The 24,735-nt window shown below is 34.9% G+C and overlaps 1 protein-coding gene across 1 annotated transcript in view; it reads right to left on the bottom strand.

Moving 5' to 3' along the window:
* CDH7 (cadherin 7) overlaps nt 1-24,735 on the bottom strand; it is a 97,359-nt gene that overhangs the window by 29,698 nt on the left and 42,926 nt on the right. The window contains exon 3 of the mRNA XM_015816776.1: nt 6,324-6,443. Coding sequence (XP_015672262.1) covers nt 6,324-6,443 — 120 coding nt within the window. The remainder of the gene's footprint in view (nt 1-6,323; nt 6,444-24,735) is intronic.

Raw genomic sequence — 24,735 nt, 5'->3', positions numbered from 1 at the left:
AATGGATTATCCTTGGTATAAAAATTATTTCATTTTTAAGGTAGTCATTGGATATAGCAAATAAATCCTTTGTCTCAATCTCTGAGATTTTCACTACTCAAAATTGCTTACTTGAAGGCTTTTCTAGTAATTTGTAAAAAAAAAAAAAAGAATAAGATCACATGATGGGGATATTGCAAGCTGCTATTGTATCTTGAGTTTTTCCAATGCTACAATGTAAACAGAATGGAACTAATAAAAATTAGGTAACCCAGTCAACATCTAATGGCAAGAAACTGCAGGAGTTGCAATTCCCCTCAACAAAAGAAGGAAAGACATTACATTTCCTTCTTCCAGTACAATCTGTGCACAGACTGATTTGTTAAACAGAAATAGTCAAAGCCTTTTTCTTTGCCATCAAAGTGACAACATGGAAGAATAATACCATTTATCATTCTGTTTCCAAACTCCCATGCTGCCAAAATGAGTTTCTTAAGAATCCCAAACCGTAAATGACCCAGTACAATCTTGGTACTATTAATAATCTGGTGCCATGCTGTGCATTTAAATGAAGCTATTCTAAATTTGCTAATATCTTAAAAATAAAACAAAGCGAAATCACTCACTATAATTAGAGAACTTTGATGTAGTAGCTGAAGCACTGTATTGTCTGAAGCTGTTTTAGAGCTATCCATTTGGCCATCTCTTTGTCACTTGTAATTACACTTTGAAATTTAAAAGAAGAGGGAAGAAAGGAACAGAACAACTGTTCTGTTACCATTCAACTGTGCAGATAAGCATTGGGTAATTAAATATCTCTCCTTTAACTAGGAATGTTTTCATATTGTTGTACAGTACAGCAGGCAGAGATACAAGATTTTATCTCACCATTGTTCCATGTCACCAGTTGAGAAAAGATAAAATATATGATCAGCTAAGATGCAGTGGCCTTCTGTATCATCCTTAATATTTGTAATCCCCAGCTCCAGAAGTACTTCTTTCTTCTTCTTTTGAATTTAAAATACTCCCACCCGTGACCAGAATGTATTGGGACTTCACACAATTATGGCTAATCTTCTTTATAATTTTAAATTCATTGAAAATCATTACACAATTTAATTATTATTTATGTATTTATCAAACACATTTCTATCCATCCATTAAATTACTCTTGGCAGATTAATAAACATCTACCATACCATCTAATGGTAACATTAATAAACATCTACCATACCATCTAAACCTTGATGCATGACAACAATAACGACAATGCACCATCTATAGCAAATACACACAAGAATAAATCAAAATTAAAAACCAAAGATAGTATCATAAAAAGCCTAAGGAAAAGTCCTCTAAAACAATTTTTTTTAAATGTTAACAGGGAGGAGGAGGTCATCACTGAAAGCAGCAACTTCTTGCTTCGTCCCCAAAACCTCCTGAAAATGTGGGATTTGTAACAGATATTGATTTAACTCATCACTGAGAAAAAAGCAAAATCAATACAAGACATTGCCTTCAATCCTCGTCCCCTGCAAGTGTTCCAGAGAAATACATTGGTCAATGGAATTGAAAGGTATGAAGAGGCCCAATAGGATCATGAGAAGTGACAATTCCTGTCCAGGCCTCAACATAGGTCATCCAAGAAAATGAGCAATGTTGTCTCTGTCCCATATTCAGGCCTGAAAAAAAGGTAAAAGGTAAAAACCCTGGGGATTTTACTCTGCTAGCCGTTGCTGACTACAAGGGGCAGTTCTTCTCTCCGTTTCAAGGCCATTGAGCCAATGTGGTCCAAAGATATTTCTGTGGTCATGTGGCAGCATGACATGATGGAGCACTGTTAGCTTCCCACCAAAGTTGTACCTATTTATCTACTTGCATTTGTATACTTTCAAACTGCTAGGCTGGCAGGAGCTGGGGCAAAGATGGGAGCTCACCCTGTCATGTGGAGTTTGGGTCTCAAACCTGGTCTGCCAGCTTTCCAGCCAACAAGCCTGGCTTTTTAGCCGCTGAGCCATTGCACCGGCCATTTAGGTATGAACTCATACTGAACAGGGTCCCAATAATTTGTTTCCTTTAGGTGTTCAAAGTTGATTCACCAATATCAACTTTATTATGCAACACAGTGGGATCCAGGAATGGTCTCCTTAGGCCTTTGGCAAAATAATAATAATAATCAGATCTTCTTGGAAGCAGTCATTCCTCTGATAAGTTGAAAGAAAGAGATTAACTTAAAGTTATAGACAGGCAAACCTAGAGGTGTGAACTGAATAAATCTATGAGCCCCTCATAAAACATTGCTCCTACTTCAGCATGCTAAACTTTTATGTGCTTATTTCGAGAAAAGTGAAAATGGATATTTGTGTTGCTTTATGGCTTAGAGAATTGTTACTACTAAGATCAGCAAGTGCAAATTAATATTGATCCCCCCTCGCTCAGGAAAACAAAGTGAAATGTGGAAGAAATAAAGTGAAATGTTATTATGCTCTCTATCCAAATACTTTTCTTGATCAATACAAGACTATTCCATCTTTCCATAAACAGAAAACACATCATGTTGGGTATAAATTTAATATTTCAATAGTATTTGCAGAAAATTCAAGGAGAGACATGTGTGAAAGAGTCATAGCAGATGCAGTGGAAAAATATATTCACAAACTGTGTTCATTCTTTTTATATTAAGGGCTGCTCACAAACTGGTCTCAAACAGTATGGTTTTTTTCAGCTGCTATATCTGGACCCAATAAACAATAACAAAGGCTAACTTTGGGCTCTGCATATACAAGGATCTTCTGCTCCACAGATTTTGACAGGCCTTAATTTTTGTTTGAAGTCCTAGACATACAGGAACATGTTTCTGATAGAGCAATTATCCTAATATACAAATAACTTTTTTTAATCTGATCCAAACATGAACTCAGACCAATATATATTTACATTCCTGTTTGGAGATTCTGCTCTGATTTGAATTTAAAACTTGGGATTCAGCCCCTAGATCATTTCTTATGATTCCTACTTATTCCTACCAAGAGACATATGGCATTCTTTGATATCATCCAAGGGTAGCACTAACAATGGAGTTCTTTGACCTTTTTCCTTCTCACATTCATAATATATAACAATATCATAGTACAGTGGTGGCGAACCTATGGCACGGGTGCCAGAGGTGGCACTCAGAGCCATCTCTGTGGGCACACGCGCCATCGCCCCAGTCCTAGGCCTTTGGTTGGGTTTTATAAAACCTTTTCGCTTTAGGCCTCCGCCACCATGTGCAAAAAAAAAAAAGTTTCAATCAGTCAATTTCAACTTCTCGCGGGAAAAAAAAGATCTTGCAAAGTTGGAATTGATTGATTGAACTTTTTAGTCCCACCCAGTCTGCGATACCATTGCAGCCACGCCCACCCAAATGGCCACACCCACCCAGCACTCGACGATGCATAAGTGGGTTTTGGATTGCAGTTTGGGCACTCAGTCTCTAAAAGGTTCGCCATCACTGTCATAGTACAAAGTACTATGACATAATGTACAGCATTCTAGGTACAGTCATTATATTTTAGCTAATATGAAGAGTTCTTTCCAGATGACCATAGATTCTTGATTTTCTGCTCAGATAGGACAAAATATATGGCATAAATTGCCAAAATAATTAAAAATATATTCTTACAAAACCCATGCCATATTTTGGTAATGAAATGGTATTTTTACAAAAAAATGAAATATTTGAATAATACAGTTCAGTTAGGTGTACAAACATTTCTTCACAAAGACAACATTTGTGGAAAGCTTTTCAAATATAAAGCAATACATAGCTCTGAGAGTTTGAGAGCATATTGATGAATAAGGGAGGGAAAATACATAAAGAAATGAGTGAGATCACAAGAATAAAAAAAAATAAAAATGAATAGAAATAATATCAAGTATTTACACATTTCAGATATATGCTTGTTGGAACACATTTTAGGCCTGTGATAATAAAAAAAACCCTTACTTGCAGTAGCACACTGATAATCAAATTCTGAATACCTAGTCCAATCCATAATCAAGAGAACATGGTGGAACTACATTTTTCCTCTTTCTTCATTAACTCTCATATCCAAGGGGACAAGCCATTTTTTAAAAAAAGGACCAGTGCCTTGCTGTTAAAGATATAGAGACACTGCAAGGCAAAATTGGCTTTCCCATTATGCAGAATGAAACAATCGCTTTAGATGACTGATGCTGGGATGAAATAATGGTAATTGTCTTAATCATTCCTCCTGAGCTTCCCTCCCCTCCCAAAAAAATCCTTAAATTACCCTGAGTGTGCTCTACAGCTTGCCTGAATGTCATGGGCTAACTTTGCTGAATGGAAAAGATTAAGAGAAAGTAATGTGTGATTGGCTCTTCTCCTTTCAAGGACGAAATAACTGTGGAATGTGTTTTGAAATAACAATTTAATTGGGTACCTCCAAAATGCTTTGGTGACTTTGAGGTCCTTACATATGGTACAGAATATTACAACTTCAATTATATGTGTTTGACTCTCTAATATTGACATAAATAGCTGGCCAATGTGGTTTTCCTTTTCCTTAATCTCTGCCTATCAGAACACATTTGGGATGGCAAAACTGACATTACTTAGGAGCTTCATTCACTTTCTCAGCACTTAATTGCTTTAATATGTCAAGCTATAAATCCTAACTTCATTCTTCCTGTGCTAACTTCTACGCTCTCCTATTCACACAACTGGGAATTCAACTCAGCGCTAAGCATTCTAAATATAGACTCATGGCTGACCTTATTTTTATAGTCTGCATTACTGAAGCAGATTTAAGTCTCTTGACAATGAAGGATTGGGTGCCAGGTTAATATTTAGTGGCACTAGCCCAGACTTTTAACATCCTAAACATAGGGATCAGGTTGAAAGGCTACAATTTTTTGCATTGCTGTCACAGTTATTTTGATTTTTTGCACACTGGTATGAATCTACCAGGAATATGGGGGCATAGAAGTAAATAAAGCAAATAAATAAATAATCAATAACACCACTGTCTCTATTCAATTTTCTCCTCTGTAATTTACCTATCTTATATTACCATATCTTGTACTTTTTGACTTCTGCTGCCTATTCTAACTAAGGCAGAACATTGATAATAAGCCATAATTCTCACTCAACCAAGACTTGCAAGTAACCAGGAGGTCCTTTTGAAAAAGGGCCAGGTTTGCCACCAATTATCCTAACCCTCCAAGCACCAAATAATGCCTAGTTATCAGAAGCAGCGCAGTTATATCAGAAGCTTTCACCAAAAGTCCTAATGAGACTAATACCCGACCAAAACCAATGATGAGAGGATCCTTCCAAAGAAAGGCCAAGTTTGGTAACACTTATGTCAGCCATCTTGGCATCCCTACTTAATTATCAAAGGAAATGAAGCATCACATGACTGTGACAGGAAAAACAAATAGAAAACTAGGAGGATTAAAAAAAAACACCAGTTTTTAAAATGTGCATTTTCAAATTAAGCTAGGACACTCTCTGCTTTGATTCCCCTAATCTTCCTATTGGTTCTTTATTAAATAGTTTGGAAACTATTTTTCTATCTTTAATTTATGTTTATCTCTGCCCTAAAATAGTTATGAAGAAATATTGGATATGTAAGAGTTACCTCGCAGCCAGATGGCAACAAACAAATTTAATAAATAATAGTAATATTTTAAAAATGTACTGGGCTAAAACTTTTGGCGATATCCAAGTGAAACTTAATAGGATTAACATTCTGGAAATGACCTATCATCACTGCTGTTTTCATCCCATTCAGACAAAAATGAAGCAGCTTCTGGCATTTTGAATTTTTCCCATTATAGTTATCAACAATATCTGAATTTGAAAATGGCTCAAATCAGATAGCCAATGAATTTTCAATTACAGATTTGGATCAAATCATACCATCTTGAAATTTCAAATATCTAATTCAAATTTAATCAGGGGTGATTCACAAAGACTTATCTATTTGCTATTAAAACTCTTGTGTTTGTATCCTTAAACTGGGCAAAACAGCGCATCACAGGGCAAAAACCTTTTCAACCAAGGTATCTCAGCCTAACTTAAGGAGTGCCAGGACCTATTATTCTTGTGGAAATGATTTTTTTAAAAAAAATACTTGCTGTTTCAACGCCATTGTTCTTCACTGGCACAGCTGCTCTGCCACAGTCATGTGGTCCTCATTTCCTTCCCACAAGTCAATTGGGAAACCTGGGAAGCTTGATGGCGGCAGCATGGTAGTGATTTTGGATTTCTTTATTTAAACAAAGAAATAAAGATCACAGATTGCTAGTTATAGATAAAAGTACAGGAACATATTTACCTGTCTTTGGTTCCACAGAAAAATAAGGTTGACCTTGAAGGATGCTGTAAACTACTCTGGCACTGTTGCCATATGTAGGGTCATCTGCATCAGTTGCTGTTACTTGTACCACAGAGGTTCCTGAAAATGTTCAGAAGTAAAAATAAATTTGTTAATGTTTGTCAGGCAGCAGAAAAACAGAATATTGTGCTTCTGAATTGAGCATTTTTAATGAAACTCAGCCAATAATATAGCTCTGAACCATCTTGACATGTATATCATTTAGATTACAACAAACTTCTTTGATGCTTTTAACATCAAACCAGTTGATAACAATTGTCAGCTATTCATCTGATGTTATTTTTGAACTGCAAAACCGGATAGTACTGGAAGTAGAAGGCATCTTCCATTTGCTCCCAAAGAAAATGCATACAAGATACAAACAAGTCAAGTCAATGTCAAGGCAATTCACAATCTATCTCTCCATAAGACTTTAATATTGATCATTCAAAAAAGATTTTGTGCTATAAAACTTATAATATCAGTCTTCTCCTACCATTTGAAGCAATTATTCTGGACTAGAAAATGGAGTTTTTGCAAGTATGTGTTACAAAGGTATGAATAGGTATCATCTATGTTCCTGGAGTGCATATGATGGTAGGAAAGCCCAGACTGATGATAGCTGCCTGTGATGCTCCAGGGAATTGTTATAATGGAAGAACCAGAGACAAATTCACAGAGAAACTGTGAACATGTGGTCTGTTGTGAGGAATAAATGTTGAAAAAAGCTAAAATGACTGTGTATGTTTTTGCCTACATTGCTGTATGAAGTGAAAGTTGGATATGCTAAGGAAAACCTTTCAAGTATGTTAAATGGGGTATCCAAGAACTAAACATGGTAAAAGAAAAGATATAGGATCAAGAATGAATTGGCCCTTGACAAATGTAACTTAATACAAAAGTGTATGACCAGTATGAAAGAGGTGCACTGAGGTAGTTTGATCATCTAGAGCAGGGGTGTCAAACTCGCAATGTCACGTGACGTGTCGAGACTTTTTTTACATTGCCGGCAATGGAGTGGGCACGGTTCTGACATGACGCATCCGGCTTGCAGGCCAGCAGTTTGACACCCCTGATCTAGAGAAAATGAATCAGGCTCAAATAGAAAAGAAAAATAAATGAGTAAAAGGAAAAAAGGAGAACAAAAAGTCATGGTTTGAAGGGGTTGGGGTTGATGAAATAAAAAAAGGGAAAAGGTTAACTAAATATGAATTGGTCTATGGGCAGGACATAAACAAGGACAGTTTACCAGGATGCAAAAGTTATAGTGTCATATGGTGACTGAAGTTAATGTGTATACGTTTGCTTTTCATATCTCAAGCGTTTAATTCTATAGCATCGTATTTCTTATTCATTCATTCATTCATTCATTTTTGCATTTTGAATAATAAAATGGTTTATGCCAAAATGGAATAGTGTGATATATGTGTATATCAGTATGTGCCAAAATAAGGTTTTGTTTTCTTTCTTAAGACTGTAAGTACTATAAAGCAAAATATTATGGTTAATAGCTTTTAGGATTCTAAAAAAGTACAAAAGGAATACATTCTCTATCCCTTATTAACAGATGCCCTCTAAAATAGATAAAATACCTTTACTTCTGAAAATGGTTCCATATTTTTGTTTCTTTGATGAGGACTTTCTCAAATATTGCCAACAAATAAAACTGCAAATGGCATCACAATGTTTGCAAGTATGTTGCTATGTTTATCTAGTCTTTTTGGAAGCATATGGCAATGCAGTTATGCCATTAGGGCAACGTATAAGGCAGAAATCCAGGTTCATTCCCCACTGTAATCTAGAAGGTCCATAGCAGGAATCACATCCCACTTATTGAGATAAATAACCATAATGCACATTTTCATATTACTTAAAAGCACATTTGGATTCTGCAGAGCCTTCCTATTCTGAGGGCCTTTATAGAGCCCTTGTCTCTGTCACTGCTGCCCATCTCTGACCCAGGAAACGTACTAACCTTGATACAACACTTACTTAAAACAAGCTTATTTTATCACATTTAAGGAATAAGTCATTTGAGAACAAAAGTGCCTGTAGAAAATTATTCTCTTGGGCAGCATGACCAAAGAAAAGGATTGTTGAAGCTGTAATTAAATCTGTGGAGGATTCCAAGTTGCCTGGTTGTGTAATAGAGAAACCTTTTTCTTTCCATCTATGCTCTATTCTGTTAGAAGATCAAATCAAATCAAGTCTTTATTGCGGTCATAGACCAGCATAACTGCTAGAAGATTGTTTTCCCCAAATACATAATCAAGTTAGCCTTTAGGTATGTTGTCCTAAATAGAGAGTGTTCTGAAAAGATTGCTGATGTGGGAGTAATAGAAACAAAGTCAGAGTTTTTCACCAGAAGACAAATTGTAAAGCAAAGAAACAAAGGCTTGTGGCAGACAGGAGAGGGGAGAAAAAATATATAGACAAGCAAAATGGTTATGTAATGATATTGATACCTCAGTGTACAAGGGAGAGCAAGAGTAAGAAGTGAGGAAACTTGGAAGGCTATAAAGAAAAGCAAGAAGCATTAGAGGAAAGGGTGAATTATTACAGACTTTCTTTATAATCTGTCTAAAACTGTCTGCACAAGCAGTGTAAATTTTCAGAGATATCCAGAAACAAAACAGAACAGAACAGGTGCTCAGCAGGACTTTACAAGACAAAACTGTAAATTACAAACTCCCAAAGCAGGTTCACAGGAATAGCTGTGTGGACAAACTACCTCTCCAATGATTCTCCTAAACTATTCAAGTCTACCTAAAGGTAGAAATTCAGAGGCAGCCCAGGCAGGTGCTGTGGCACAGGCGGTCTGCCTCCTGGGCCTACCGGATGTAATTCCGACAGACTGAACCCACAGATGTGATGAGGTAGGCAGATACATTTGGAGAGAGGTGGTTCCTCAGATAACCCAGCCACGAGTGGATTTAAATGTAAAAAATGAATTAGACCTGGAACTGGCAAACAATGCAGCTCGCAGAGCAGAGGTGTAATATGTACAGCCAGTGCTGGGATTCAAATATGTGAACAACCAGTTCTCTGTGTGGATGCCGCTTCCAGAAGTTCATTCTGGGTCTGGGCAACAAAAAATTAGCTACCGGTTCTGCCAAAGTGGTGCGAACTGGTTGAATCCCACCACTGTGTACAGCTCTATGGTAGGTCTATGGTATGTCTGTGCTGCTGAATTTTGCACCAGTTGAAGCTTCCAGATACTGTTCAAGGGCAACTCTATTAAAGCACATTACAGAAATTCAAACAGGTTACTAAGACAGGAGTGACAGTGAGCAGAGACCTAGATCCGGGAATGGTGCAACTGGTGTACAACATGAATCTGTACAAAGGCTCCTAACCACATTACTACCTTTTTTCAAGCAGGAGTCGTGAGTCCAGGAGGAGACCCAGATTGTGCACAGGGTCTGTCTGGGGTAATGCCACCAGTACCAAAGATGGCATGGTTCTAGAATCAGAAGGCCCCCAAAGTGTCTCAGTCTTGCCAGGATTCAATTAAAGCCTATTTCAGACCCTTACAATCTCCAAGCATTGGAATAAGACATTTGCAGCATTGCTGAATTCACCAGAGGTGGAGATGTGTAATTGGATATCATTTTGATAAAGATGATCAGTTTGGATCATGATCTTGATTGCAGATGTTAGAATTAGTCATTAAGTCAATTTACAGCAGTGTTGTTGGCAGCATACAAAATGGACAAAAAATGCACAAGATAGAATAGATAGAGGCTTTCATGACTGTTCAAGAGTGAAGAGACTAAGAATGACAAGACCCAGCTTATAGTCCACCTTCAACCATAGAAGGTTACTGGGTTTCTTTAAAACAGGTACTTTCCATCAGCCTGCTGTGGGGAAAAATGGGGAAGGAAATATTAAGTATATTACCTTGAAGGAAGAGCTTGAAGGAAGACCTTGAGATGAATTTTAATGATAATTTTTTTATAAAAAAACATGCTAATATAGACATTTAAAAATTGAAAATATATATGCATGTATATATGACATGAATCTCCAGCCTGAATGTCTCTGAACATAAGCAGAATGCTTCTAATGAAATGGCCCAAGAATAAGTTTCTTATAAAATAGAACCAAGACTAATTTTCTCAGAATCAATTTTTGCACACAATTTCTTAACTTTTTCTTTTTTTCAACCCAATTCATACAGGCACAGATATATACATACATACAAATCCAGAAAAAAGATCATCTTTTGGTGGCCACCAGCTACTGCTATTTCTATCAATACTGTGAAGGCCCACAATTCTGGGGAATTTCTCTGTGGAAAAAAAAATCATTGAAAAGATCTCCAATTACTTTGCCAAATTACAAATTGGATAGAGAAATTAGTATCAGGAAGATTAAATATGCTAAGTGCGCACAAAATGTCTTTCTTTTATGATCTTTTCTTTAATGTGATCTACTTTCTGTTTTAAGAATTTGACCCCAATACTTTCCATGCTCTGGTTCTTCAGAGAACAGCTTTTTACAAGTTTAATTCCAGGACAGAGTAGTTTTCAAGATGTCTACAATTCACATACTGAGATTTATCTTCTGTATTTGTTTAAAAATTATTAAAAAAACAACATACACCGAGAGCACTGTATGTATTTTACTCCTGAGTTTTGTATATTACATCCTCGCAACTGGATGAAAGAGTGGTGGACTAAAATTTCAACTGGATTTATCTAAGTGTTGCATTACATGCAGTAAATGTGATATGAAGTCATACTGCAAAGTTCCTAACGCCTCCTTTTTCCTTTTTAACATTATGGCCATTATTTAGTGCCCTTTCCTTTGTTCTCCTGAGTACAATGTTGCATTCTATAATTTATAATCTCTCTTGGAATCACAGCCGGAGCTCTTGAGACTTGCATTTACTGACAACAGTCTTTACAAATACCTCCAGCAATCAGCTCTATTTTTACAGTTAGTAATTCTTGAGGAAGTCACTGAAGCATATATAAACTTCAGTGACAGCCTCTACAATTCCACTAGCGAAACTGTATAAATCCAGAAGTTCACCTACAGACAATATCATAGATTTTGCCAACCCAGTCGCTCAACTTCAGGAGTCAAATTAAAAAAAGAAAAAGAAAAAGAAGAATTAGACTATTGACTAAATCCATATACATTTTTTGTGTGTGAAACTTCTCCCAATTGTATAAAGTAGATATATATAAAATAAGAACAAGGATTTTCTAGCCAGAAAAATACTGAATGTCAGGCACAAAATAAGTGGGTGTTCATGAACATATGTGTATCTCCAGCTTGTAATGTCATATAATGAAAAAAAACATACAGAATGTTCATTAATTATCTGGGAAATTTTGAAGCAGAAATCAAAAGTGAATATTTACTATGAGAAGAACACAAAGACAAATTTGTGCTACAGCAAGATACCATCTGGAAATAAAATATATAGAAGACAGCAGCCATGGCTTTGGGGAATGCAGAAAGTAATCAAATATGGCAGCATTTCCATACATCCTAACCACGAGTGGAAAGAAGTTCAGTTAGACAAATGCATTAATTTATTTCTGAAGAAACAGCATCCACACCAAGGTGGAAATTCAAAAAAATCATCAATTATTCTAAATGTTCTTTAGAATTATAACATGGCGGCTCTGTTTTATATGCTAAGGGCATAGATGATAATGTCAAGGAACAATATATGTAGTTACCATGATTGTAAATTATACTGCTCTAATTTGTTTGGTAATTGTATTTTTGAACCATTTTATTATGCTTTATAACTCTTTATTATATAGTCATTAATACTATTCAATATAGATGTTTTGTATCTCTCTTGAGATTTGTCACTTTATACAATCCTGCATTTGAAAAGAAGTACATAAAGTTCATGAAGAAGAAATCGAGTGAACTGAAAAATATTCTATTCCTTTTCCTGATCAGCTCTTGAATGATTAACTTCCTACCACCAACAACTTCCGACTGTCTTTGCAAGGAGATCATGCTTGCCATGGATAGTCAACCTGTATTTCACAGAATATAGACAATGTCTCATGAATAAAAGTGGTTATTTATTTGTTAAGCGATCTCTTTTGTGCATCAGAAGATATGACATGTGGCATAATGCCTTAATAAGTGTGTTAATTATCGAGACACCATGCTTTTTGGATCATCTAAGCTCCTGTTAACAGATATTTCTTTTTCCTCTTCCTTTCCTTTTTAACTTTTGTATAGACTTATTGGCTATCTTAACAGGCAAAGGAAGATGGAGACAATTAGATAGGAAACAAATAGGACGGGGGGGGGGGCAAAGGCACACTTTTTAATTTTCTTGCTATTTGTGACAACATTTACAGTGAAAAGCTAGAAAAATAGAAGGGAAGGGCAAGGGGAAGAGGAAGGAAAGGGACTAACTTTACATGTATATGAAATTAACTTTTCCATTATTAGAAAGACAGGACTTCATTTCTCCTTAGTATTTCATGAATGCAGGAGATGTTTAATTAGAAATGATGTCATAAATAAATAGAATTGGTACATGCTGAAATTCCCTTTTGAATACAATGATTTGAGGGTTAAAGTAGTTTTTAAATTACTTTAAAAATTCTTTAAGTATTTTGCTGTAATTCCTAAGTATTAAAAAGGGTTTTAAGCATATATAAATATATGCCTCATTTTTATGTAACAGTTTTTAATAAAAACTTAACATTTCTTCTAGCTTGTACTGACTTACATTTTTATTGCTGAAAAGAGTATAAGGATTTCAAATCACCGTATTATAGTAAAACTTACCTGGGAACCAATAAAGCAAAGATTCTTCTTTCCACTCTTTAGCTTTAACAGATCATGTCTGCATTTCCTAAAAGCATACTTATCTTTTCTAAAACTAACACATTTTCATTTATTACTTTGTTATTCTTTTTTTTAAAAAAGTCTCGGATTCCAAACTCTAGAGATATCAGTGTGGATTGGATGAGCGATTGAGAATTTTAATTTGAACATAGGTATCATCCTGCCATCATCTTAATTTTTTTTATCATATTTTCATTTTTTTTCCAGAAAAATCCAAGGACGTAGAAAGTTTGGGCCTATGGTTTATTCATGTGCAAATTATTTATGCACAATAAGAAACCAAACTGGGCAAAAAATATGAACAACTATAAGAAATTTACATATTCCGTTAGATAAATGTTAAATATGAAAAAAATAGGATAATGATATTTTTAAACACTGGTGGCTTTCTGTAATCAGTGCTGTAATCTAAATAACTAGAATGTTATTTAAGAATTAAATATATCTTAAGCCTTTAAACAGTCAAAGAGATTGGTAGTATTTAAGCTTTAATAGCTCATTTTGGCTGAAATTACTTTTACTGTCCTCAATACCCAATTAATAAAGTCCTTGTCATGGATCTAATTTTAAAATATGTGAGGTAGATACTTCATTTCTCCTTAGTATTTCATGAATGCAGGAGATGTTTAATTAGAAATGGTGTCATATAAATAAACCATGACTTACTGTGACTATTTAAGATAAATGTCACACAAGCAGTTCATGAAGCTAAATTCAGTATTAATACAGTATTAAATATTACTCTACCAGTAACCACAAAGGCATTTAAATATATCATACTATGAAACTTGAATTATATTTAATGTTCTGTAATATACAAAACTCATGAACTATATATAATCCTACTTAGATATTATTATCTAGTGATTTCTCTGCCTTTTGTTAGAATTCCTTTGTAGAGGAATTGCAATTTTGCTGTTTTGCCATCTAAAGAAGAATACTTATATACAAAAATAACTTGTATTTGCAAACCAACCAATAGAATCATTTGTATACATGGTAAACATATATGAATTTCTATCTCAATAACCATTCCATTTCAGTTACCTAACATGTAAAACCTTACGATTAATAACATGCTACACTGTTTGAGTAATTTGAGTAATTTGAGTGTTCCAAATGAGGTAGGCATAGCGTATTTGGATTTCAGAAAGGCAATTGACAAAGTAGACCACAACCTACTTCATGGTAAGCTAAAACAATGTGGGATAGACAACATCACCATCAGATGGATTTGTAACTGGCTGACAAAATGCACTCAACGGAACTACATCTATACAGAAGAAAGTAAGCAGTGAGGAACCCAAGGTTCTGTTTTAAGACCAGTACTCTTCAACATCTTCATAAATGATTTAGATGAGTGAATACAAGGGGAACTCAACAAATATGCAGACAACACTAAACTGGCAGGAACAGCCAACACTCAGAAGATAAGCTCAAGATCCAGATGGATCTCAACAGACTTGAATACTGGGCCCTATGTAACGAAAAGAAATTCAACGTAGAGAAAAGTAAGTTTTTACACTTAGGCAAGAAACATGAAATGTGCAGGTATAAATTAGGTGAAACCTGGCTCAAAAGCAGTAACTGTAAGAGGGATCTTGAAGTCCTAGTGAACATTTAAATATTAGCCAGCAGTGTGCAGTAGCAGCCAAAAAAGCCTAGGTTATATTAACAGAGGGATAGAATCAAGATCACATGAAGTATTAGTATTGCTTTATAAAGCCTTAGTAAGATCACACTTAGAATACTGCATCCAGTTTTGGTCACCATATTATAAAAAAGATATAGAGACTCTGGAGAGAGTGCAGAAAAGAGCAACAAAGATGATTAGGACAGCTGGAGACTAAAACATATGAAGAAAGGTTGCAGGAATTGGGCTTGCCTAGTCTAGTGAAAAGAAGGACTAGGGGAGACATGAAAACAGTGTTCCAGTATTTCAGGGGCAGCCACAAAGAAGAAGGGGGGTCAACCTATTTTCTAAAGCACCAGCAGGCAAGACAAAAAACAATGGCTGAAAATTAATCCCAGAGAGAAGTAACCTAGAACTAAGGAGAAATATCTTAATAGTGAGAACAATTAACCAGTGGAACAGTTTGCCTTCAGAATTTGTGAGTGTTCCATCACTGGAGGCTTTTATGAGACTGGACAGCCATTTGTCTGGAATGGTATAGGGTCTCCTGTTTGTACAGGGGTTGGACTACAAGATCTCCAATGTCGTTTCCAACTCTGTTATTCTATTATTCTGATTCTTCACCAAAGCTTCAGAAAGATGCACAAAGCAAATTCAATATTTTTGTATTTGTGTTTAAATGTTGTATGCAGATATATACATAGAAGAGTACATCACATTTTAACATATGATTTGCTACTTGCTTCTTCCCCAGCAGAAATCTAAAATAGGCGACCTCAGATACACATATTTGAAAGTGAAGAAGAAAAGATGGGGGAAAGCTCCAAACTACAATACAGTATATTAATAGAGAAATGAGTAGGACTTAAGCTGGTATGTCTAGAGCATTATCTAGGTAAATTTTGTTTAGGTATTAGAACTGGAATTCCAGAGTGGTGCTTATGTTCACTAAGGGAGCATCCATAAGCATGTCTGGATATTGCTAGACCACCACAGCGACCGTTTTATAAATGGACTAGTAATCAGTTACTTTGCCTAATTAGGAAGCTGCAAATTAGATGTAGCAGTAATAGCCAGCTTTCTGCAGCATTCCCATTCAGAAAGTTGTTAACAGGACTGTATCCTGGCCTCTTTCTTTTTAATAGGTATTTTAATTCAATGGTCATTGCCTTAACTAAACAGGAATTCTGGCCCACTACACTTAGACAGTTGACTGTGTTCTTGTATTAAGATGATGAAACTATTCTTTCAGTCACTGAAGTTGGTCTCAGAAGACATCTACTGGCTCTTAATGGAGAGAAGAATTGCCTACAATCAACTACATCAAAATTAAAACTATGGTCTTTTCAAAGGGACTGAGATGCCTTAAGCATCAATAGCAGGCGAATAACAATACTGTAGACCAACTTTTATCTTTTAAATATTTCAACACAGTATTCCAGCAATTGGGCATCTAGCGAGAATTCATTAAAACTATTTATAATACAGCTAATATTAGTGATAAGGCTACACTCAGCTTTTTTTCATGCTACAGGAGGTAAGAATGTACTTGCTACCATAACACTTTTCAAAGCTAAATCCGTCTCCAAAATATTATATGGTTTGCAGGTTTGTGCACCCAGTAACTTAAAATCCCTTGATAGAATACAGTCCAAATTCTTGAGAATGCTTATAACACTTCAATCAGAAACTGGGTTGAATCTCTTGGATTTCAGGGCCCATGTATATGGCTCTGTTTTGGGCTTAAGCTTCAATTTTTCTGTTTTTCCCAGCTGTCATGATTCTTTTTAAAAAAATTCCCCCTTTTTGGAAGCAAGGATCCAAAGTGACATATCATTGTGTTTCCTAGCCTTGTGAATTCCAAAAGCAAGAGCTGTAATACAGCAGCAGGGGATCACATATCTCTTCAGGTAGAGCAGAAGATATTAGGCTACCATGACTAGCATTATATAAACTGGAGGCCTTGTCAACCCAGCAAACTAATGTTCACCTACCATCACACCATAGAAATTCCTTTTAATCTCATTAATGTCTTGCCCTCTGCATTATTGGAAAGAAGTTATAATAATATTCCTTTGTAGCTCAAACCTGTTTTTGTGCTTCGGAGGAACCTGAGATCCTAGCATATATGTTCCTTTGATGCTCTTTCTATAGTAAGCTACATTCCACCCTTATACTTTCATCTGACAACAGAAGTTTTTTTCTGTCTGGAGGACAATCCTAATTGTTCCTTGCTACCAGACCAGAATCCCAACAGTTTTAAAAGAGCTGCAATATTTCTCAACTGCAGTTGCCCTATGTAGAAAAATATTGTGTTAATTTTCTGATTTCATACAATATACAATTTTATTTTGTTCTCCTATATTTTTTACTTTGTCTTATCTTTGTTTTACTTTAATGCTACTGACTAATGTAAGATTTTATTTATACATATTTACAGACAGACAAACTCATACCCCTGTGTTATCACTTAATACTAAAATATTCAATAGATATTGACTCAGCAGTTCAAAAGCGGTTGACCGCAAGTAAATAAATGAGTTTAGCTCATTAAGAAGAGACTGGACAGCCATTTGTCTGAGATAGTATAAGGTCTCCTGCTGGACTTAGTTGGGCAACTTAACAGGGACAGGAAAGGAGCCCCCAATCAGGCAACTATGATGTCACCATTCAATCCTTTTAACCCAGAAGCACTTTGGCACTCCCAACACAACAGTAGTTGTAATTGAAGTAGCAGTAGTGGTAGTACTTGTAGTAGTAGTAGCAGCAACAGTGATAGGTAGAATTCTAGCATTTTATTTTAAAGTAGTTTTATTAATTACTGTAGCTATTTTGGTTTTAGCATTCAGGTCCTACTTTTAATATCCTGCTATCTATACTTATTGTAGTATAACAATATATACTCCTGGTAATATCTTAACACGTTTTCCAGCTTCTAGGCATTTTATTGTTCTTTCTGAATCCTTTCTTTTGTCTCATGGTGTTCTGCTTTTTGCCTCTTATTCTTTTAAGATGTCAACATTTAATTTGCTGGTCAGAGACTATAATGAAAATAAACAAAATCTTGTAATCTTCCATAGCAGTCAGACTGCCCATGGCATGCTCCAAAAATGTAAAATGTAACCACTGGCCAAAGAATCTGGGGAACAAGACACACAGAAATTATTTGATCTTTAAAAACAAGACCCTTGGCAAAATGTGCTGCCATCTTTTCAATAAACAAGGGTTTTAAAATGCTGCCTTGAACTTAGCCCCTGACTCATTTTTTTTCCTTTGACATCAACAAGTTACTGCAAGGTTAAAAGACTACAGTCTCATTTTGAGAAAAGTTATCAAGCAGATTTACTATCTGCAGTTTGCAGGATGTTGGTGGAAGTACAGTTGACGCGTATAGTTGACATAACTAACCCAAAATTGTTATCGAGGATAAATGTCTATAATGTCCTGAAACAGGATTGCAGATTTATTCCCCAAGGAGAATCCCTAAATGGATTGGGTAAACAAGCAATAGATGAAAAATATCTGAGTACAGGTGTCATTGCGCAAAATGCAGCCCTCCTGGAATATAACTGGCATCATAATAAAGGAGACTATCAAACCAGGCATAGAAGCAATTATTCTGACTAGAAGAAGCAAATGTCCTAGGATGTATCATTTGATCAACAGCATAGCAAAAAGAGTGTTACGAGAATACTAGATGCAGTTGTGTGTGTCTTGCTCGGTGTGTACACACTGATAGAGTGATATAAATTATAATCAGAGATGTGAAGATTACGGGGGGGTGGGGGAACATACCCAGAAGCAATAGGAAAAGATCAGGATGGGAATTTTTGTTTGTTCTCTTTTCTAAAAGACTGAAAATAAATAGATTATGAAATATTTCCAGCTTTTTTTCTTTTAAATGCCACATAAGATGGTTGAAGTGTCAAAGAAAATAGTCCATGTTTGGAAATACAACAAATCCAAAACAAACAAACAAACAAACACACAATTAACATGTAAAAACAGAAAAATGTGTTACAACAGAAGGTTTCAGATACCCGTGATACTGAAAAGTTTCAGGAAAAAATGGATAACATTTCCTATGGTGAATGAGTATTTTCTGAGTCTTGCCCTTCCCCTACTTTTTTTAAAAATAGTGTTTTCTGTATGAGTCTGTATTTCTTTGCTTAGTATAATATTGATGAGAGTTTTTCCTCCCACTTTAGTGTTATTTGCCTGTCTGGTTCTACTAAACAGACAGAAATGAAAAGACACAGCATTCCTAAAACCTTTAAAATTAAGAATATTTTAAAATAAATTCAAGTAAATATACAATCAGTGTCTGAACAAAATGTCTGCTCATCTATCCATCCATTCCACAGAAAGTCTAAAATATGTACTATCATATCTTTTCTATCTTTAAGAGAAGCCCCTTTCTTTAAATAAATATTTGGAAAATGTGCTGTGATTTGTGCTTAAATTTCTTTAAAAATTGTGTATCCTCTCTTTTTAAAGTAACTGTGTCCAACCCATGGCCCAAGGGCTGCATGTGGCTCTGGACAGCTAGTAATGCAACTCCACAAAATTTATACATTAAAATATTATATATTTTATATCCACTCAATGTGGCCCAGGCAAGCCAAAAGGTTAGACAGCCATGATGTAGACGATATCTACAAGCAGCTTCATCTCCATTTCTTCCCCAGAAGTTATTCTGGAGTTATTGTCCACTTGGCTTTGATATTGTATTAAAAGAACAATAAGAAAAAGGCAAACTATCAAGCTAGCAATAACAGTTTTACATTCATGTTAATAAAATCATATTGCAGTTAAAGTTATTTACTATTCATCCCTCTGCCCTCACTAATATTTCAACCGTTCCTCTCCTTTTATGTTGCTACAGGGATAAACTATTTCAAATAAAATGCTCAGCAACTTGAGTCTTTTCTGATTCAGGTTTTATATTTTCTCCATACAATCTGGATGAGTATCTTCTTAACATATTTATATAAGAATTCAAATGAAGAAAACAGATTTTCTTCTCTGCTTTCAACACCCCAAGATAGCACCATCTATTTATAAATTGCCATTTCTGAGGGGAAAAAATATCTAGATATAGATTGGCTGCTTATTGGTCCCAGACAAAAATCAGTTTAAGATACAATTGATAATATAATATATGCTACTTATTTCAATTCAGCTTTTAATAGGGCAAAGTTGTCTCTGGCATTATATAGTCTTCTATACATACATGCAGAGATTCTATTAATTTTAATGGAATTTACTCCCAAATAAGAACAGCATAGGCAGGCACTCTTTCAAAGGCTGTGGAACATACTTTTTTTTTCTATTTATTTTTGATGGCTAGGATGATAATAAGAGCCAATGTGGGAAAGTGGTTAAGGTATATCAGCTAGAAACCTTTAGGCACAAAGCCAGCTGGGTGACATTGGTCCAGTCACTTTCTCTCAGCCCTAGGACAGAGGCAATGGCAAATCAATTCTAAAATCTTGCCAAGAAAAGTGCAGCAACTTATCAAGGCAGTTTCCAGGAGTCAATACTGATTCGAAAGCGCATGAATGCATGCATGCATACACACACACGCACACACAAACAAAAGGATGATGATAGTGAAGATGATGATGATGATTAAGTTAACAGTGTAAACCTACTGCAAAGCTTAGCAACCATTTTCATCTGTTCTTTGCTTTAAAGCAAAAAAAACCCCCATGCTATCAACCTTGGCAAAACTGCCAAATTTTCATGACACAGTAAGAGGGAGATTCAGGGGCTACACAAAAAAACAGTGGGTTCTCTGTTTCCCAAACATCACCTTAAATGTATCAAGTGATAGGTGTTATAAGCTATTAAAGTGATATGACAATAAACCACTTAACTATATTAGGAAAACCCAGATGATTTTACAGATCATTATAGCAAGAATGAAATAAATATTATGATCTAAATCACCTAAGCACCTTTTCTTATCTGGTAAGACTATAGAAGCTTAAATATATATTGATTTCCTGAAGAAGAAATCATCAGGGATATGAATAAGAATTCTGTGGGAAGAGGCTTGTAGGCCTAACGGAAACTTTGCTTTGTATTAGGTGGTCACAGCAGATACTGGTATTTTGATTATATACTTTTATGAACCTCTAAGGATTTAAACCTGCTCACAAAGGTTCATGAATATTTATAATTGGTGACATTCATTTACATAATTTATATCCTGGATTATCATGTCCATAATTTTTCCATAACAGCAGATAACTTGATGATTGAGTCCTTAGCCCATTCATTATAGATCTCTCTTGATCCATTTATTTTCTACTAGTGCCCTCTAATGTCCAACCTTCAAAGTTGTCTTATAAGTTTTTGCAAACATAAATATATACATTTCCCACAGGAAAATTCATTTTTTTAACTTCAAAATCTTAAATCAAGTTCATTTGACCCTTAATTTTTTTTGGATCTTTATAAAGCAACACTAATCGTCCTTTTGCTGTATATTGAAAAAAAATATTTTTTTACAGATCTCTGATTTAGAAAGTTTTTTAGAAAAAGTACTGAAGAAAACACACCCATTGATTTCACTAATTGTTCCCTCTGAAGCTACCCAATCTTTAAGATGCAGTGAAAAAAATAATAATCCAAAGTGATTAAGAGGTCAGCCTCAGTCAAAACTAGAGTCCATGTAAGCTACATTAACAGCTATATATAACAGAATCCTGCGACTCCCAGTTGACCACAGGTTGATTGCAAAAAGTCAATTCCTGCCATATGCCTCATTATAAAATAGATGTTCAGATTACATGTAGGTAAGCTTAAGTTCTCTTTCTCTGGAAAAATTCTGGAAATCCAAATCCAGCATTCACATGTTATTTTCAGCCACAGTGTTATCTCTCTATTTCTATTTCCTCTATTTCACAGAAAGCCCTTCTCTTCTCCCTTTGGATTTTTTTTTTCATTGCTTTTTAAAAATTGGGAAACTTTAGAACAAAAAGTTTTATTGTACTCACTGGGTAAGTCTTTTTCAATTCTTTAAGAGAAGTCTTAATTAGAAATTCAAGGTTTGATGAGAAAAATGGAACATTCAGCAAAGGGTGATTGGGGTGTTGATTTTAGAAAGTTTTAGGATTCAGATGGACTTGAATTAATGACTTTGAAAATAAAGTTTCCTATGGGAAACTTTCCATGTTTACATTTAGGAACAAAAATAACAGATAAGATGACTTTAAAGGTTGGTCACTAGAAGTCACTAGAGGGAAACAAATATATCAGTGGATTTAATGAAAGAGAATGAATACTGAATTCAGAAATAATTTCAAAGATAGCTACTGTTATAGGTAAACTGAATGGAATCATGGGAAAGCAACAGGTTTCATTACATAAAACTGAAATTGATTTCAATGTGCATTTAAAACAAAAAAGATGAAATGCTGGATATAGAAATGAAACCAGTTGATGTTTTAATAAAGACATGCAAATACTAAACCAGAAGAATGATGCCAAGAATCTTTTTATATGGAATTTACAAAAGGGGCTTGTTAAAATTGTCAATGATTTTGTAAGAGGAGACGGTGAGAATATGAACAGTGACTTGGATATTCTCTTTAGAGTGGACTTGTTAAAGTTGTCAACAACTTTGAGAAAAGAAACAGAGTGTGAAAAGAAAGCAGATGTTAGGATGATATCTGGGGAAAATAAGATCGTTGGAAGAAAGAGGGGAAAAAAACAAAGTTGGTTTATTTGGTCAAGGTTAAAATGAATGAATTGCTATTCCTAGTAATGTTCAATAGATTCTTGCTTACTAGGACAGGATGATGATGTGTTACAGGTTTTGTATATCTAGAAGAGATGAAGCAAATCCATGTGTTGCATTTTAAATGATTCAATTACATTTATTAGATATAGTTTGTAATAATTATGTTATTTCTGATAACTCTTAATGAACTTCTGCTGATTAAGATAGAGTGCTGCTTTAAGGATTTGTTTGTGGATAATGGATGATATTTGGGATAAAGCATTGCTTGCTGTATTTTAAGAGATAGTAATGAATTGTTAATGTTAATTATACTTGCTGGGGATGAAGGGGGGGTTCTTTTCTCCTGCACTTTTTATTTTTCTATTTTCTTGTCTATTTATAGTCTATTTGTAGTTTTAGATTTAACAAAACTTATAAAGTTGTATTTGGAAATATACAATGTACCATCTGCAACAAAGGAATAATAGTGTAAAATGGCCCTCATCTTCCAGGATACAGCCTACTACATTGTGCATCAGACAAAATTTCTAGGTAATCTTCAAGGGCAATTCCAAATAGAATTTACTGCAATAATCCAATTAAGAGGTAATGAAGGCATAAGTGAGTATCCCCAGGTCCTTCCACTCCAAATGAGATACAACTGACATATGGGGCTGAAACTGAATTACTCTCCTGGCCATGATCTCTGTTTTCCAAGTAGAAGGCAATAGAATACAAGTGTCAGGTCTACTCTTTTAGAAAGTGTATAACCTAGTTTAAAGCTAGCATAGATGCTAACTATCAAACCTGGCAGTTTCTGGACAAAGAGAAACTTTGTGTTGCTAGGGTTCAGTATCACCTTATTTGGTCCCATCTAATTTTTTTACACCTCTAAACATCTGGTGAGAACATATACAGCAGCTCCTGTCTGGCAGTGGAATATATAGCTAGGATATATCCACATGCTGGTGATATCTCATCCCATACTAACCAATGATCTCACCAGAGAGATAGAGAGAGAGATTGAAGGCTTTTCTGATTAATGTTTTCTAGTGTGTAAGACTTTATATTTGTCCATCTTAATAATTTGCTGGTACAGACTTTTTCATTTCATTCATACTTCAATATTCTTGTCCACACATGTATATTCCTTATATGTTCAACAGGAATATACCATTTTTATATAGAGAGGAAATCACAAAGAGGAATGCAATATTATAATAAGTCATATGAATGCATATGATATGGTCATAGGACCGTGCACATTGGGAAAGGGATTTGGAAAGAATGCTTCAGGTCTCTTGCAAAGACAGCACAGTTCTATTATTCATTGAGATGAGGGTGACTTTTATCAGATATCTACAAGGAATTGAAAAATGTATGATACTGTTTCAAGAGTTGCATTAAATGTAATCAATAGATTTTCCTGTATGCCTGAAATAAGTTCCTCTGCTTTAATGCACGCAGAGAAATACATGGGGTCCAAAGCATTTCTTCAAAATCATTTTAATATATACTTGACAAGAATATATTACATATATTCTTGTCAAGCATGATACTTGACAAGAATATATGTAATTTTTGTACCTAAATAGCAACAAGTAAACATCTTGATCTTTTAATAGTGTTCAATCCTTCTAATCTGGGTTAAGAGAAGTCTTTTTACTCTTATTAGACTCTGCACATATTATCTGTCTTCTCTTTATGATAGTGAAAAAGAAATGTAGGATAAGGCAACTGACTGATTTACATGTAAACAGAGATAAATGGAACAGCAAGCTGCAATAAAGGTAACAATGCAATAAAGGTAACATTTGTGTTTGGTCTCACTGAGAAAACTCAAAAAATATCCATGATTGTATCCTGATACTGAGGTTTTTGAGCAAAGATCACAGCAGAAAATATTCCTTCATATAAACATTTCCACTAATTTGATTTACCACCAAAAAGCCTATTTTAAAATTTTCTGAGAAATGCCTTTAGAAATATAATTACTGACATTAGATACAAATATCTTGTATGAGAAGCCACACTAAATATAAGAATAGGTGAGAAAGAAAGCCCTGCTATTTCCTACAGTAGAAGTGGTTTTGAGAAGACCATGTATTTGGCTTTGGCATTTCTATTTAACAGCATATCACTTGAGATGAAGTAAAATTCTAAGAATTTATTAT

Source organism: Protobothrops mucrosquamatus, unplaced genomic scaffold (assembly GCF_001527695.2).
Source record: "Protobothrops mucrosquamatus isolate PMUCROS unplaced genomic scaffold, P.Mucros_1.0 scaffold496, whole genome shotgun sequence".
NCBI classification, from domain to species: domain Eukaryota; kingdom Metazoa; phylum Chordata; class Lepidosauria; order Squamata; family Viperidae; genus Protobothrops; species Protobothrops mucrosquamatus.
This window is presented reverse-complemented; position numbering and strand designations above follow the sequence as displayed.